The 17772-nt window shown below is 36.9% G+C and overlaps 1 protein-coding gene across 1 annotated transcript; it reads right to left on the bottom strand.

Moving 5' to 3' along the window:
* Positions 1–10170: 10170 nt before the first annotated feature.
* On the bottom strand, positions 10171–15915 carry LOC129281465 (uncharacterized). Its single transcript, XM_054917399.2, has 3 exons — positions 15895–15915; positions 14832–15153; positions 10171–13563 (listed from the first exon to the last, which is right to left on the bottom strand). Exons 1-3 carry the CDS (start codon positions 15913–15915, stop codon positions 13277–13279), a joined length of 630 nt encoding a protein of 209 aa, XP_054773374.2. The 3' UTR covers positions 10171–13276.
* Between the last annotated feature and the right edge of the window lie 1857 nt (positions 15916–17772).

The raw sequence follows: 17772 nt of genomic DNA on the forward strand, positions 1-17772 counted from the left end.
GGTAGTGATATGATGTTAAAGTTCAGATAGAACGTAAGTCTATAAGGATACAGTCAACATTGAATGGGATGAGATGCATCCAAACAATATTATTATTTCAGGGGTTATCATGTACCAACCCAGTCGCGTCAGCACACCCTAACACACACACACACCCACGCACTCACACACGTCCATCTCCAGCACACCCATACATTGTAATACAATTGTAAAGATGTTTAATAGTGTGTTGTTGTGGTTACTTAAGTAATATGCATGCCCCTAGCCTACTCTTCGTCTTCCATTCCTATACCAAGAACAAAAAGAACGATTAGGGAAAATATTTGTGTTAATCTACTGTCACCAAACTTTAGAATACTCTTTCAAAAGTATTACGCAATAAACTGACATTTCAGAGGTTAAAAAGAGCAGATAAAATGAATATTTTTTTTCAAAAATACATCACTCCTAATATTCTTAGTATGAGGGCGCTCTCGTTCTCCCATATATAGGGGGTAGAAGTGTACAGATGCATTTTGTGGATTATATGCAGCGAAATTGAGGGGTGATCGTCTTTACTTAACCAAAAATAGACCGATCTTTACTTTAAGAGTAATATTTGGAGAAAAAAAATAAAATCCATAAAAGCAAGTTGAGTTACGGGCATTTTTTTTTATTTAATTCATTTTGATTCATTTGTATTCTGCATAACAATATAACACGATTTCATAAATATAACAAAGACATTTTAACAATAAATCAGGTGTATTATTATATATCATTAAACATAAAATCACTTGTGGAATATGGATTGTCATTGTAAGCAAAAATGCTTGAAAATATGACAATTTGTTGATTCATAGCGTCGAAAGCCTCGGAGAGGTCCAGAAAATACCAACAATAAGAAATGCTTTGATACAAATTTAAAGGTAACTGGTATTTTGTACATTATGTGATTGACTTAGATCGATTGAAGTCAAGACTTTATTCCAGACACTGCTGGATAAGCAGAGGTCCATATAAACAAACAGTATAGTATACATCAAGACAGACATACAGAGATAAAACTAGATTTAACAAAGAACAGATGATTATGTACTGATAGTAAAACACGGTATAAATTACTCTTTACAATATTAAATATAAAATGATCACACTAAAAAGATACTAGGAATAAAAGTTGACTACACAAAACAAAATGACAGGAATGTATGAAAAGTATAATGGAAATATTTACAAATGGCATAATGAGGTAACTTGTATCAACAAAAGACAAACATATGTAACTTTTTTTTAGTAGATTGCGACTCATGACTCTGCCATTAAATAATACTAATACTTCCACAATTTTGATTTATATCTCGTACCATGGACCCATTACGAATATGCTCGTACTGAGGGATCAAATTCATCACCTGAAGCAGTTAATAAGCCCTTATCCTTCCGCCAGTCAAAATATAGTTCCAAAGTTGGTGATATTTCTTCCCAATTTGGGAAAGGAAGTTCAGTAATTACCAAAAATAGAATCAGTGTTAGATGGACAATAATATTCACACACTTTGTCAATCAGCCATATATAAATAATTAAAAAAAATTGTCAATGGGTTGGCTCAAATCATGGACCTATCCATGCTCAAATGAATATCTGTTGCCTTCCCGATGTTAATAGGCCCGTGCGACATCCAAAGTGTCATCTGTCAGTCTTCGCTACAGCCACATATGATATTGATTCAGTATCCACCATGCGAATATGCTCATCGTGCAAAAAAATGGAAACACATGAAAGAAGGGGAAGAGTTGTACATTTAATTGAAAGTTGGCGTGGATACCATATTTTGAATGATTTTAGAAGGTGGTAGACAAGAAGTATTGTGGTATTGTAGAAGTTTATTCCATAGGAATAGCCCAGCATACTGAAAAGACCGACCCCATGAGTTATGAGATTGTGTTCGAGCGAGTAAAGATGATCTGGCAGACTTAAGGTTCAAATAGGGATTGTATGGATTTATCAAGCTACACTTAATTGTATTGAGGGTCAGTTCTGTTTGAGAGAACTCTTAATGATTGTTTTCACAATGTGCTTTAATTTAACATATTCTCATATCTACGTCTTTTACAACAACAGAAAATGGAATATATACATCGTTCACAACAATCACATTGAATACAGCAGCAACAATTACTAAGTCTATTAAATGTAACGCCTACTCTTTCTGTCCAACTCATTTCCGCGCAGAGAAATCTCCCAAGTTCTTGATGTTGCTCGTGGCTCAGTTGTATTGGTTCATGCGACAGCTGACCTCCAATCAGAACAAGCGATGCACACTGGAATGTTGTAGGCTGGGTGTGGCGAAAGTTAGACATTACAAAATGAAGTTTGTCCGGTGAAAGGTCCTTTTCGAGAAAGTCATGGACGATGACTCCCACTTTACTTTTTCCTGCATAAGATGAATATTTATTATGATTATCTAAACTGTTTAAGGTGCCCCAAAACAGAAGATAAATACAGTCGGTGAATGAGCTCCTAAAAGCTTTAGGGAATGAAGCCCTTGAATAGTTGATTGTCAGCGTTTTGGTGAAAATCTCTTTCTAAGTTTTGTTTCTTTTCCTTTATCAAACCAAGTATTACACGTCGAAACATTGACAATATTGGCCGTCCATCAAAGGGTCAATTTTTCTCCCACATGGTATATTTGCTTCCAAAATATCAACAAGTGGAATATCCCTGGTAGTTTCGCCTGCATGGCACGATTCAATTGAGGACCAGAGGGCGTATCATGGAAGGTCTCGTCGGACATTTCATCTGACAGGTCCCGTTTCATCCGATCGTTATCATGGTTACAGTTCTTCTCAGCCAATTTAAAATCAAGGAAAGTTTTTAGATCTGACAATATATGTCGGACGATAAAATTAATGTTGATTAAACGCTTTGCAGATAGAAGCGTGCCCCGAGGGTCCACAATAACCATGGACCCTACTACGAAGGGTCCATGCATTAAATTATTTACGTTTCGCGTTTTGGAATCAGAATCCCATCGCAATCCAAAGAGCAAAGGAGTCACCCCCCCCCCCCAGTATACAACCTCCTCTTTGCCCAACCCCTCCCCCCTTCCCCGGCGATAATAAGCCCAGTACAATCTATTTCTGCAAGTGGTCCCCCTTAAAATGAAAACCGGATAGATGCCTTTGTCCTTGTTCAGACGCAGGCTGTTTTTTTCGGAGTTAGGTCGGAAGAAGGGACAAAAGAAATTGCGCAGTGCCCGTCTGGACAGAAGTCGTGGAAAGTTCCTTTACGACCTTCCTCCGACCGTGATACTCCAGATTTTTCCAGGAGTATCTCGCTATATCACGACTATAGCTGATGCGCGTAGAAGCTTAACTAGGAGTATCTGTGACCTCACGCCCTCGCGTTAAACTACCGGGTCAAATTGCCAACAGTTGATAACTTACAGCTCTATCTACTATTAGATTTCCCGCGGAACAATCGTATAAGGTCGTAGTACACGTACACCATGTACACTGCTACTACTTCCTGAAGTTACTCTGACCCTCCGTAATGGCCCCTGCAAAGGTCGTTGTAAACAAGCCAGAGTTTCTCTCGTGATCGGACTCGTAGACTATGGGTCGTAATAAGATAAATATCTTTGGAATTTTAATTGCTGCGTAATAAAAGTTTACTCCCACTTTATCGGAACCCACGTCTGAACATGACTTCTAAACAAAATTACGTACCCAATTGCTTCATGGCTCTGTGAAGGAATCTATCATAAAGTGCACCTCCGACATCAGTTATTGAGAAACTTCTGTTTTCTATGGAGTGGCAGAGAAGAAGGACATCGACCCTCCTCAAGTCAAACTTGTCCATTTCATTGATATTGTACGGCAGTGGTTCGAAGTTCACATTTTCAACGACATCCGTCATATTTTGTTCGATGTAATGAATAAGACCAGATACTTTTGAGTTTGCTTGCGAAAAGCCATGACAACATACGGTGACCTTCATCTTCCTTTTTACAGAGACAATGCAAATTGAATCAGATTTCTCTCGGGAGAACTGAAATAGAATAAGAGGTAATAACAGCAAGGGCGATCCATCAGATTAGGCGCCAAATAATTTTCTGGGGTGGCTTTATTTGAACCTCCTCTCTTGATCTAACATGACTACATCAGATTCCTATTTGATGCCAAAAAGTGAAATAAATACTGATGTTTTATTATTACTATATAGGCATATATAATTTGATTATGAAGAATGAATTTAATTGGAATGGAATTTAATTTACAACTTCAATGTTCTTGGCACGCAATCACTGCCTAGGCCGATGTTATTCTACTTAAAGCATGAGGAAGGAAATAAGCAAAACGTAATATCCGGTAAAATAGCAAAAATTGTTTTCATTATTACATATTACAATAGCATGAGAGTTTCCTCATCGTATCTCATGGTGCTGTTTTTGAAATGAATTTTGGTCTGGAAGAAACCATTTCTTTTAATTTAAGCGCATTAAAAACACATTTTTCGCTAATATGCCACTTGGGCGGGGTTTCTTTTCAAATTCGACAAGTTTAGTAATTAACGCATGCTATCTTAGTTGATCGTAACTTATGAAAAAGCAATCAAAACTCATGTCTGGTTTTGCTATTGATTGAATATTGCTAGCTTAATAAAAGGAAGTGAAAGCTTTACCATTAGCGTTCTGTGTGCAATTTACATTTTTTTAAATTCTGATTATAAAAACAGAGCAAGGGATAATAATCAAACAGAGTAATGAGGATATAGAATTAGACCTACTTGTACGGAAGTAGAAGCCATGTCTCCTGCATCCTTTTGACAACAAAATGATCTCCTCAGAATGGAAAGGCTGAGCTTATCAAGTCTTCAAATTAGATCTGGATCACATGATCGCAGATGATAATACACAAACCAAATGAAAAGCCAACATGTACACATGACTTATCATTTCGACTGCGTCCGTCATACGTCCAGGACTCGGGTCAAAGCCGAGAGTGAAGGAAGGAATCAGCTTGCGCGGCGGAAGGGTTGATGACTATATTAAATTCAAGGAAATATATATGGAAGCAACAACAGAATTTGCATTTAAAAACTGAAAATGTATAAAACTTACTCGCATGATAAGTTAAAGAAAAAAAGAGGAAAATTTCTGGGCAACCCAAGGGATGCGGACATTTTTTCTTGGTCATTCGACGGGGCGGCGCAAGAGGGAGATAGGGGCGCGCGAACGGCTATATGATTTTCAAGTAGTATAAAAGAGGGAAGCGAAAAAATGTTCGTTATTATAAAAAAAATATTGTGTGAATTATTAGTCAATACTCGGATTTCAAAAATGATTTATTTTCTTTACTTTTTAAAAGTAACATGAATAAGCCTATTTGTAATGTTATACTGGACATAAACAGGATGAATTCTCTCTTCAAATTGGCCTACTCGCCCGAAAAGGCTGGCTTTTGGTGTTGCAACATCACGCTTTTTTAAATGTGTATCCAACAATTTTATTTTATTTCTTCAAACAAATCCTTCCTGTAGGAGCACTAGCGTACCTACGGGGTGGGGGGGAAGAGGGGGCAGTCTGCCCCCCCCCCCCTGACGAGCCACAACCCATGCAAAGGACGTATCCCTGCCCCCCCCCCCTGACGAGCTTGAAAGACCTTTTTTACCCACCCTGACGAGCTCGAAGACCTTTATTGCCCCCCTGACGAGCTTGGATTTTTTTTTTTTTTTTTTTTTGCTTGTCAAATTTTTTTCTGGTACGAAATCCTTCATTTGTGATTAAAGACCTTTTTTTTTTGCTTGTCAAATTTTTTCTGGTACGAAATCTTTCATTTGTGATTGAGGACCTTTTTTTTTTTTTTTGCTTGTCAAATTTTTTGGCGGACGGTTTTGCCCCCCCTGTGAAAAATCGTAGGAACGCCATTGTGTAAGAGTATACACAAGTATAACAAATATGTAATAAAAATGTGCCAGGATATGCATTGGAAAAAATTGTTTTATGATATCGAGAAAAGGATGGTGTAGCGAAGGAATATTGTCTGTGTGTACCACATAAACAGAAAAGGTATTAAGGGAAACTGATATTATTATAGGTGTATACTTTGAATTTTTCATAAGAATAGTAAGAATTTTCTTACAATGTTTTATGTGATTGCCTGAAGAAAAGCAGATGATGATGAAAAAAATATTTCGGGTTATTTATGTAACCATTAATAAGTTAATTGATTAATGAATGAATGAATTAATTAATTAATTAATTAATTAATGGTAATTTACATTAATAATAATGATGTTAATTGTGAAATTAATATTTTTCATCAGTGCGAGATTATAAATAGTTTTTACGTCATTCTTATACCCGTTTCATTGAAATGAATTCAAATTAGCTTTTATAATCCGGTACCTATATAAATATATAAATGAAACAAAGTTTGACTATAAATACTATCCAAAGTTCTTTCTAAAGTTCCTTTCATGCTTTTCATGAAATATAGCAAGGCATTGCACGAAATTATGCACTACAGTTTGAGAGTAGATCGGATCGAATCGAATCGAATCGACACCAGAAAAGAAATTGCCAATTCCTCCATGGCCTACTCGTGCACTCACCACATGGTCTACCTTCATTTAGTCTAAGGCCATTCCGTCCATCAACATTTCGTCTAACAACCAATTGGCCTATGGTTCAATCATCACTTCGTCTTATCACCAGTCCGTCCATGACCATTTCGTCTCATAACCAGTTGGTCTAATATTCGTTTTATTTTCATTCATTTCGGCCAAATTTACACTTAGTCTAATAAAAACCATACACACCTTTTTTGTTTTCCGTACCTTTAATAACCTTTCCGCGACTTTTATGCCGGATTTGCACCTTCCGAAATACTAAATCCACCTAATATGTGGTATCTCTTTCATAATGGATTCTTCTTATATACCAAATGGGGCAACCATGTCGTAGTCGGCGAAACTAACCCCAGGCCGATCAAAACTATTACTTTACAAAGGCATCGGTCGGTTTCGTTGGGGGTACTGAAGCATTTTGGCACAGTCACACCGGCGAAAATTAACACCAAACCGAGTACAGATATTACGTTATTTCCAATGTCATACCATTGGTCGGTTTGGAGTTGGTTTCGTTGGTGTGACTGACGCATTTTGCTACAGTCACACTGATGAAATCGACTCCTAATCGATCAAATCTATTACGTTATTTCCAATGTCATATCATCGGTCGGTTTGGAGTCAGTTTCATTGGTGTAACTGCGAAATGTTGAACTGGATGCTATACTATTTTAGGGAGTAATGTTTTTCTGTACAACTAATTCTAGAGAGTACACATTGTTAAAAAACCGTGATTTTACAGAAAAAAGAGAAGATTTTGCAGAAAGCAATAACAGAATCATTCTGTAAATTCGTAAAACAGGATTTTTTCTGCAATTTAACAGATCAGGTCTGTTTAAAAAGGGGAAAAGGGTGTTTTATTAAATGAAATTTGTAAGATTCCATACACCAAATACCATTTCCTGTAAGATTACGCAATCTGGTAAGATTACAGGTGTTCTCGAGACTCTACTGCAGGAACTTCTTTTATTTTAAGGATTTGAATTTTCTAACAGTGCATGATTTTAATTCTAAGGGTGCATCTGTCACCCTCTCTAACACGTTTAAATTTAAATTTCAGTGAAATATTTATTTTCTCCCGATTGACATTACGCAGGTTAGATCCTATTTCATAAAAAATGAACAAATCAATAGTACTAACATTAATATAACAATGAATGTAAATACATGTATATGTATGTAATTTATGTACATGGAAGGAGGCGTAAAAAACAGAAAGCAGCAGGTGCTTGTGTCTGGATACGCCTGAAAGAGTATACAACTAAACAACAAATACTAAAAGAAAGGGCTACGAGAAGGGAAATAAATAGAAGAGAAGAGAAGAAAAGTGCAAACATAAAGCACCGTTTTTAAAGAACAGTTTAAAATCGCACCAAACATCTTTAGATTGACCAAAACTATATAGCATGATTATCACAATAATGAATATTATTACATGGAATAATCCCGGCATTTATTGCAACCTTTGTGATCTGGGTCCCGTAACACAAAGGTTAGCGATTGATCGCTAATTTCAAAGAACAATTCTGATTGGTTCATAGTTAGTCTACTTAGCAAAATGCGCATTCAACGAGGATCTTGATTGGTCACTGGTATTTAGCGATTGATTGCAAACCTTCGTGTTATGGAGCCCTGGTTTACTAATTTAGTAGACTTTTGTCAAAAGTACTACTTGTTATCAAGTATTCTGATGTTATTGGGGAGCAGTGGCGCAATGAGCCAAAAATTTTGAGTGGGCTAGATATTGCTTATCGGAAAAATAAATAAATAGTTGCGAGAGAGGAAAAAATCCCGAAATTTTTATTACAAAAATCAAATTTTTTGGATTTTGACATAATATTCATAAAATGTCTTATTTCACCCTTTTTTATTTTCTCTTTTTTGTCTTGGCCGAGAAAATTTTGGGGGGAAGCGCCCTTCCAAGTCCCTCCCCCCATCTGTACGCCACTGTTGGAAGGGAAAATTTCAAAGTTCGTCCTAGCACTCCTCTTTTGCAGCCCCTACTAGAAGACCTATAATTGTCATCATTTTATTCAGTCTAGCATATTTAAAGAATGGAACAACATCCTCTTCTTTATCAAAGTTCACTACAGATCAAGTTTTAAAAAATCTCTGAAAACTTACCTTTTTACTAAATAGTACTTGTCTTTTAATCTCTTTCGTACATGCATATATTGTCAGTATGTAGTCTGATGTGTTTGTAAACACTGTGATATAGCTTTACTATGGAGAGCGTACTAACTGCTGGTTATTATTATCATCTTCATCATCATTCTTATTATTATTAATATTATTATTATCTTCATCACTATCGTCTTTAGATATGACAACATTACTACAACTATCTACACGTATAGAGTAACGTTTGCTTTCCATAAGGTCATTTTTCATATTTCATTCGATTGAGATGGAGTATGACTCAGCTTTGGGGGTCTTTCGCCAAACATAAAGAGGATAAACGGGATGAACCCTTCTCCGATTTGAGCAAATTAATTTCCGTTTCAGATTTACCAATTATAACGGTTACAGCCCGATAGACCGCGGGTCCGATAGACCGCGGGTCCGATAGTCCGCGGGTCCGATAGACCGCGGGTCCGATAGTCCGCGGGGTCTATGTCAAATGATATGACCTTCTAGAATAGATAGCCCTTGTCAATCGCCCCTAAAAAACTACCCCCCCCCCCCGTGGACCGCATGTTATCGTCATATGTTCTAATTAATAATATGCGGATCCAGGGTGTGAGGGGCCCGGGGCCCACTATTAGCGGAGCAAAAAACAAAGAAAAAAGGGGAAAGAAAATGAAAAAATATGAAATGAGAGGAGAAAAGACAAGGAATATTTAATATAGGGTATTGATATTGCGCACATATCCACCTTGTTAGGTGCTCAAGGCAGTCCTATAATTACCCGGCTAAGCTAGGCGTTCATAGCGCACACAGCTTTTTAAGGAATTACTTCCTACCGGTACCCATTTACCTCACCTGGGTTGAGTGCAGCACATTGTGGATCAGTTTCTTGCCGAAGGAAATTACGCCATGGCTGGGATTCGAACCCAGCACGACCCTCTGTTTCAAAGTCCGAAGACTAATCCACTAGGCCACAACGCTCCACGTATGAGAAGGAAGGCGAGTGAAACGAAACACGTATGCTCGTTGCTTCTCCGGAAATGGGGTCAATGTAGGGAAAATGTGGTATAGAATTATTCCCGACTTTTTCTTGAATTAAGGGAAAGTTTTCACGGATAGTTTTTCGTGTCAAATCTCTAAGTAGGGTCTCGAATATAGTCCAGAAGCATGTGAAAAGGCGGTTATTTTGCTAACTCCTTTCAAAGGGGGCAATAGGGAGTAATATTCATGCAGGTTCCCTTCAAAAATAAATTTTGACACGGCTTCCTCTAACAATTGGCGGTATCTCTTAGAATCAGGAACAAGTTTACGTATATGGTTCACACCCTGAATGTGGGGGGTCCACAAGTACACACGTCTCGCAGGCAATTACCCACACCCCTTCGCTCCTCAATCCGCCTTCTTTTCAATATTAACTTATTTATTTTTAACTGGATAATGCAATAAGAGAAGCTAACGCCAATAACTGGATTGATATACACTCTGATTTCTTAACAAAACTAAACTCAAAGTTTTATTTTAAACAACCAACCAAATATCTAAAAACAGAGGCGTAGATAAATCTTTAGTACATGTTCATCAAGATAATCTTTGAACAAATGTTATACACAAATCATATCAACTCAAATATTTAAGAAGTAACGAATGCAAACTATAAAGCATATATTGCTTGAGAATGAAACAATAAATAAACGAGGAAAAGACATAACGGACAAGATATTTTGCATTCAAGAATATCAACTGAATGAGTTAAAGGTTCTGATTTGCTTTGAACACAATTTTTGAAAAGAAAAATAATAACGAACTAAGAAATAAAGGCCCGAAATGGATATGGATTACAAAATTGCGAGCATGCCTTTTTGCTCAAAAACAAAGTGTATAAACTTAACAGGGGCAAAAAAATGATGGTTAAAAACGAATAGAAAGACAATTGTTCCAAATATCAGATACATGTCAAGAAACCAGCTTTGTCATAGTGCCGTTAGTCTCAGAGAAAAACAAGTATAGTTGATATTGAGGGGGTGTATGGAGCAAGAATTTATTTCCTATGAAATTTGCTAATTTGTACACATTTCAAATAAAAACATGAATAAATAAAAATGGTATTAGCACTATAAAGGTGTTGAAGCAAAACCAGCTTATACCAGACAGTATGAAAAAAAACATCGATTTGAATCAAAATGGTATTAGCAATAAGGTGTTGAAGCAAAACCAGCTTACACCAGACAGTTTAAAAAAACAACATCGATTTGATTCAAAATGGTATTAGCACTAGGGTGTTGAAGCAAAACAAGCTTACACCAGACAGTTTAAAAAAACATCGATTTGATTCAAAATGGTATTAGCACTAAGGTGTTGAAGCAAAACCAGCTTACACCAGACAGTATAAAACAACATCGATTTGAATCAAAATGGTATTAGCAATAAGGTGTTGAAGCAAAACCAGCTTACACCAGACAGTTTAAAAAACAACATCGATTTGATTCAAAATGGTATTAGCACTAGTGTGTTGAAGCAAAACAAGCTTACACCAGACAGTTTTAAAAAAACATCGATTTGATTCAAAATGGTATTAGCACTAAGGTGTTGAAGCAAAACCAGCTTACACCAGACAGTATAAAAACAACATCGATTTAAATCAAAATGGTATTAGCAATAAGGTGTTTTAGCAAAACCAGCTTACACAAGACAGTATAAACACAACATCGATTTGATTCAAAATGGTATTAGCACTAAGGTGTTGGAGCAAAACAGGCTTACACCAGACAGTATAAAAACAACATCGATTTGAATCAAAATGGTATTAGCAATAAGGTGTTGAAGCAAAACCAGCTTACACCAGACAGTATAAAACAACATCGATTTGAATCAAAATGGTATTAGCACTAAGGTGTTGAAGCAAAGCCAGCTTAGGCCTACACCAGACAGTATAAAAACAACATCGATTTGAATCAAAATGGTATTAGCACTAAGGTGTTGAAGCAAAACCAGCTTACACCAGACAGTATAACACAACATCGATTTGATTCAAAATGGTATTAGCACTAAGGTGTTGAAGCAAAACCAGCTTACACCAGACAGTATAAACATAACATCGATTTGATTCAAAATGGTATTAGCACTAAGGTGTTGAAACAAAACCAGCTTACACCAGACAATATAAAAATACAATATCGATTTGAATCGAAATGGTATTAGCACTAAGGTGTTGTAGCAAAACCAGCTTACACCAGACAGTATAGAAACAACATCGATTTGAATGGAAATGGTATTAGCACTAAGGTGTTGAAGCAAAACCAGCTTATACCAGACAGTATGAAAAAACATCGATTTGATTCAAAATGGTATTAGCACTAAGGTGTTGAAGCAAATCCAGCTTACACCAGACAGTATGAAAACAACATCGATTTGATCCAAAATGGTATTAGCACTAAGGTGTTGAAGCAACACCAGCTTACACCAGACAGTATAAAAACAACATCGATTTGTATCAAAATTGTATTAGCAATAAGGTGTTGAAGCAAAACCAGTTTACACCAGACAGTATAAAAACAACATCGATTTGATTCTGATTTGGACCGTGAGTTTTCTGTTGTGTGGTCATTTGACAAAACGAGTTTTTGGAGTGTTGAAAGAAAAATGAAAGCCCTTTTTTATATTAACAATATACTATACACGATTCTTCTCAGGTTACAAAAATAATGTCGAAAAGGGGAAGTCATCAACATAAAGTTAAACAGCATGCTATAATTTGATTTTTTTTACAGTATATCTGGATTTTGTGTGTGGTTAACATACATGGTATACTGAATGCATACATTAAAGGACAAGTCCACCCCCAACCAAAAGTTGATTCGAATAAAGAGAGAAAAATCAAACACCATAACACTGAAAATTTCATCAAAATCGGAGGTAAAATAAGAAAGTTATGACATGAATGATATTTTAAAGATTCGCTTTATTTCACACAACAGTTATACTCACACCCTTGTCGGTATGCAAATGAGGAGACTGATGACATCACCCACTTACTATTTCCTTTGTATTTTATTATGTGAAATATGAAATATTACAATTTTTCTCTATTGGCGTGTGAAACAACGATTTATTCATCCATGAAAATGTGCAATTAGCATTGTTTAATACAATATTGGTTGAATCAAGTTGGTCCTTATTGTCAAATATGTAAGAAATTAAATATCTTATAATTCAAATAATAAAAAAAACAAAAGAAATTATGAGTGAGGGACATCGTCGACTGTCTCATTGGCACGCCACTGAGTTGTGCATATCACTGTTTTGTGAAAAATAAGCGAAAATTTAAAATGTCATAACTTTCTTATTTTACATCCGACTTTGATGAAACTTTCAGTATAATGCTTCCTTAATTTTTCTTTATTTATTCAAATCAACATTTTTCTGGGGTGGATTTGACCTCTAAGTGGAGTTGCTCTAGTTCACTTCCTCAATGATATGCCTTGATGATGTATGTTATAATGGCTCTCCAATAGCCAATTAGATTGATCTCCCCATTATTCAATCACATTGAATACAGCAGCAACAATCACTAAGTCTATTAAATGTAACGCCTACTCTTTCTGTCCAACTCATTTCCGCGCAGAGAAATCTCCCAAGTTCTTGATGTTGCTCGTGGCTCAGTTGTATTGGTTCATGCGACAGCTGACCTCCAATCAGAACAAGCGATGCACACTGGAATGTTGTAGGCTGGGTGTGGCGAAAGTTAGACATTACAAAATGAAGTTTGTCCGGTGAAAGGTCCTTTTCGAGAAAGTCATGGACGATGACTCCCACTTTACTTTTTCCTGCATAAGATGAATATTTATTATGATTATCTAAAATGTTTAAGGTGCCCCAAAACAGAAGATAAATACAGTCGGTGAATGAGCTCCTAAAAAGCTTTAGAGAATGAAGCCCTTGAATAGTTGATTGTCAGCGTTTTGGTGAAAATCTCTTTCTAAGTTTTGTTTCTTTTCTTTTATCAAACCAAGTATTACACGTCGAAACATTGACAATATTGGCCGTCCATCAAAGGGTCAATTTTTCTCCCACATGGTATATTTGCTTCCAAAATTTCAACAAGTGGAATATCCCTGGTAGTTTCGCCTGCATGGCACGATTCAATTGAGGACCAGAGGGCGTATCATGGAAGGTCTCGTCGGACATTTCATCTGACAGGTCCCGTTTCATCCGATCGTTATCATGGTTACAGTTCTTCTCAGCCAATTTAAAATCAAGGAAAGTTTTTAGATCTGACAATATATGTCGGACGATAAAATTAATGTTGATTAAACGCTTTGCAGAGAGAAGCGTGCCCCGAGGGTCCACATTAACCATGGACCCTACTACGAAGGGTCCATGCATTAAATTATTTACGTTTCGCGTTTTGGAATCAGAATCCCATCGCAATCCAAAGAGCAAAGGAGTCACCCCCCCCCCCCCAAGTATACAACCTCCTCTTTGCCCAACCCCTCCCCCCTTCCCCGGCGATAATAAGCCCAGTACAATCTATTTCTGCAAGTGGTCCCCCTTAAAATGAAAACCGGATAGATGCCTTTGTCCTTGTTCAGACGCAGGCTGTTTTTTTCGGAGTTAGGTCGGAAGAAGGGACAGAAGAAATTGCGCAGTGCCCGTCTGGACAGAAGTCGTGGTAAGTTCCTTTACGACCTTCCTCCGACCGAGATACTCCTGATTTTTCCGGGAGTATCTTGTTATATCACGACTAGCTGATGCGCGTAGAAGCTTAACACCTCACGACCTCGCGTTAAACTACCGGGTCAAATTGCCAACAGTTGACAACAGCTCTATCTACTATTAGATTTCCCGCGGAACAATCGTATAAGGTCGTAGTACACGTACACTGCTACTACTTCCTGAAGTTACTCTGACCTTCCGTAATGGCCCCTGCAAAGGTCGTTGTAAACAAGCCAGAGTTTCTCTCGTGATTGGACTTGTTGACAATGGGTCGTAATAAGATAAATATCTTTGGAATTTTAATTGCTGCGTAATAAAAGTTTACTCCCACTTTATCGGAACCCACGTCTGAACATGACTTCTAAACAAAATTACGTACCCAAATGTTTCATGGCTCTGTGAAGGAATCTATCATAAAGTGCACCTCCGACATCAGTTATTGAGAAACTTCTGTTTTCTATGGAGTGGCAGAGAAGAAGGACATCGAGCCTCCTCAAGTCAAACTTGTCCATTTCATTGATATTGTACGGCAGTGGTTCGAAGTTCACATTTTCAACGACATCCGTCATATTTTGTTCGATGTAATTAATAAGACCAGATACTTTTGAGTTTGCTTGCGAAAAGCCATGACAACATACGGTGACCTTCACCTTCCTTTTTACAGAGACAATGCGAATTGAATCAGATTTCTCTCGGGAGAACTGAAATAGAATAAGAGGTAAGCAGCAAGGGCGATCCATCAAATTAGCCGCCAAATAATTTTCTGGGGTGGCTTTATTTGAACCTCTCGATCTCTTGATCTAACATGACTACATCAGATTCCTATTTGATGCCAAAAAGTGAAATAAATACTGATGTTTTATTATTACTATATAGGCATATATGATTTAATTATGACGAATGAATCTAATTGGAATGGAATTTAATTAACAACTTCAACGTTCTTCGCACGCAATCCCTGCCTAGGCCGATGTTATTCTGCTTGAAGCATGAGGAAGGAAATTAGCAAAACGTAATATCCGGTAAAATAGCAAAAATTGTTTTCATTATTACATTATACAATAGCATGAGAGTTTCCTCATAGTATCTCATGGTGCTGTTTTTAAAATGAATTCTGGTCTGGAAGAAACCATTTCTTTTAATTCAAGCGCATTAAAAACCCATTTTTCGCTAATATGCCACTTGGGCGGGGTTTCTTTTCAAATTAGCCAAGTTTAGTAATTAACGCATGCTATCTTAGTTGATTGTAATTTATGAAAAAGCAATCAAAACTCATGTCTGGTTTTGCTATTGATTGAATATTGCTAGCTTAATAAAAGGAAATGAAAGCTTTACCCATTAGCGTTCTTTGTGCAATTTACAATTTTTTATAATTCTGATTCTAAAAACAGAGCAAGGGAAAATAATCAAACAGAGTAATGAGGATATAGAATTAGACCTACTTGTACGGAAGTAGAAGCCATGTTTCCTGCATCCTTTTGACAACAAAATGATCTCCTCAGAATGGAAAGGCTGAGCTTATCAAGTCTTCAAATTAGATCTGGATCACATGATCGCAGATGATAATACTCAAACCAAATGAAAAGCCAACATGTACACATGATTTATCATTTCGACTGCGTCCGTCGAACGTCCAGGACTCGGGTCAAAGGCCGAGAGTGAAGGAAGGAATCAGCTTGCGCGGCGGAAGGGTTGATGACTATATTAAATTCAAGGAAATATATATGGAAGCAACAACAGAATTTGCATATCAAAACTGAAAATGTATAAAACTTACTCGCATGATAAGTTAAAGAAAAAAAGAGGAAAATTTCTGGGCAACCCAAGGGATGCGGGCATTTTTTCTTGGTCATTCGACGGGGCGGCGCAAGAGGGAGATAGGGGCGCGCGAACGCCTATATGATTTTTCAAGTAGTATAAAAAAGGGAAGGGAAAAAATGTTCATTATTATAAAAAAAATATTGTGTGAATTATTAGTCAATACTCGGATTTCAAAAATGATTTATTTTCTTTACTTTTTAAAAGTAACATGAATAAGCCTATTTGTAATGTTATACTGGACATAAACAGGATGAATTCTCTCTTCAAATCGGCCTACTCGCCCGAAAAGGCTGGATTTTGGTGTTGCAACATCACCCTTTTTGAAATGTGTATCCAACAATTTTATTTTATTTCTTCAAACAAATCCTTCCTGTAGGACAGTAGGAGTATACACAATTATACACAAGTATAAAAATATGTAATAAAAATGTGCCAGGATATGCATTGGAAAAAAAATTGTTTTATGATATCGAGAAAAGGATGGTGTAGCGAAGGAATATTGTCTGTGTGTACCACATAAACAGAAAAGGTATTAAGGGAAACTGATATTATTATAGGTGTATACTTTGAATTTTTCATAAGAATAGTAAGAATTTTCTTACAATGTTTTATGTGATTGCCTGAAGACCTTTTTTGCCCCCCTGACGAGCTTGAAGACCTTTATTGCCCCCCTGACGAGCTTGAAGCTCTTTTTTTTTTTTCCTTGTCAAATCCTTCATTTGTGATTGAAGACCTTTTTTTTTTTTGCTTGTCAAATTTTTTGGCGGACGGTTTTGCCCCCCCCCCCCCTGTGAAAAATCCTAGGTACGCCACTGACTACAGTTTGAGAGTAGATCGGACTCTACAATGAATCGACACCAGAAAAGAAATCGCCAATTCCTCCATTGCCAACTCGTGCACTCACCACATGGTCTACCTACATTTAGTCTAAGGCCATTCCGTCCATCAACATTTCGTCTAACAACCATTTGGCCTATGGTTAAATCATCACTTCGTCTTATCCCCAGTCCGTCCATGACCATTTCGTCTCATAACCAGTTGGTCTAATATTGGTTTTATTTTCATTCATTTCGGCCAAATTTACACTTAGTCTAATAAAAACCATACACACCTTTTTTGTTTTCCGTACCTTTCATACCCTTTCCGCGCCTTTTATTGGGGGATTGCACATTTCGAAATATTAACTCCACCTACTATGTGACATCTTTCATTATGGATTCACCCTTACCAAATGGGGCAACAATGTCGCAGACGGCGAAACTAACCCAAGACCGATCAAAACTATTACTTTGCAAAGGCATCGGTCGGTTTCGTTGGTGGAACTAAAGCATTTTGCCACAGTAACATCGGCGAAAATTGACTCCACATCGATCAAATCTATTACGATATTTCCAATGTCATATCATCGGTCGGTTTGGAGTCAGTTTCATTTGTGTAACTGCGAAATATTGAACGGGATGCTATACTACTTTAGAGAGTAGTGTATCTTTGTACAACTA

The sequence above is a fragment of the Lytechinus pictus genome, chromosome 18 (genome assembly GCF_037042905.1).
Source record: "Lytechinus pictus isolate F3 Inbred chromosome 18, Lp3.0, whole genome shotgun sequence".
In the NCBI taxonomy this organism is placed as follows: Eukaryota; Metazoa; Echinodermata; class Echinoidea; order Temnopleuroida; family Toxopneustidae; genus Lytechinus; species Lytechinus pictus.

Excerpts from the sequence above, each read along its gene's own strand:
- LOC129281465 (XM_054917399.2), bottom strand. The coding sequence starts at position 15,915 with ATGGCTTCTACTTCCGTACAA. Across the intron at positions 15,154-15,894 it reads TGGCTTCTACTTCCGTACAA|TTCTCCCGAGAGAAATCTGA; the intron begins GTAGGTCTAATT and ends ATTCTATTTCAG. Across the intron at positions 13,564-14,831 it reads CAGAGCCATGAAACATTTGG|GAAAAAGTAAAGTGGGAGTC; the intron begins GTACGTAATTTT and ends CATCTTATGCAG.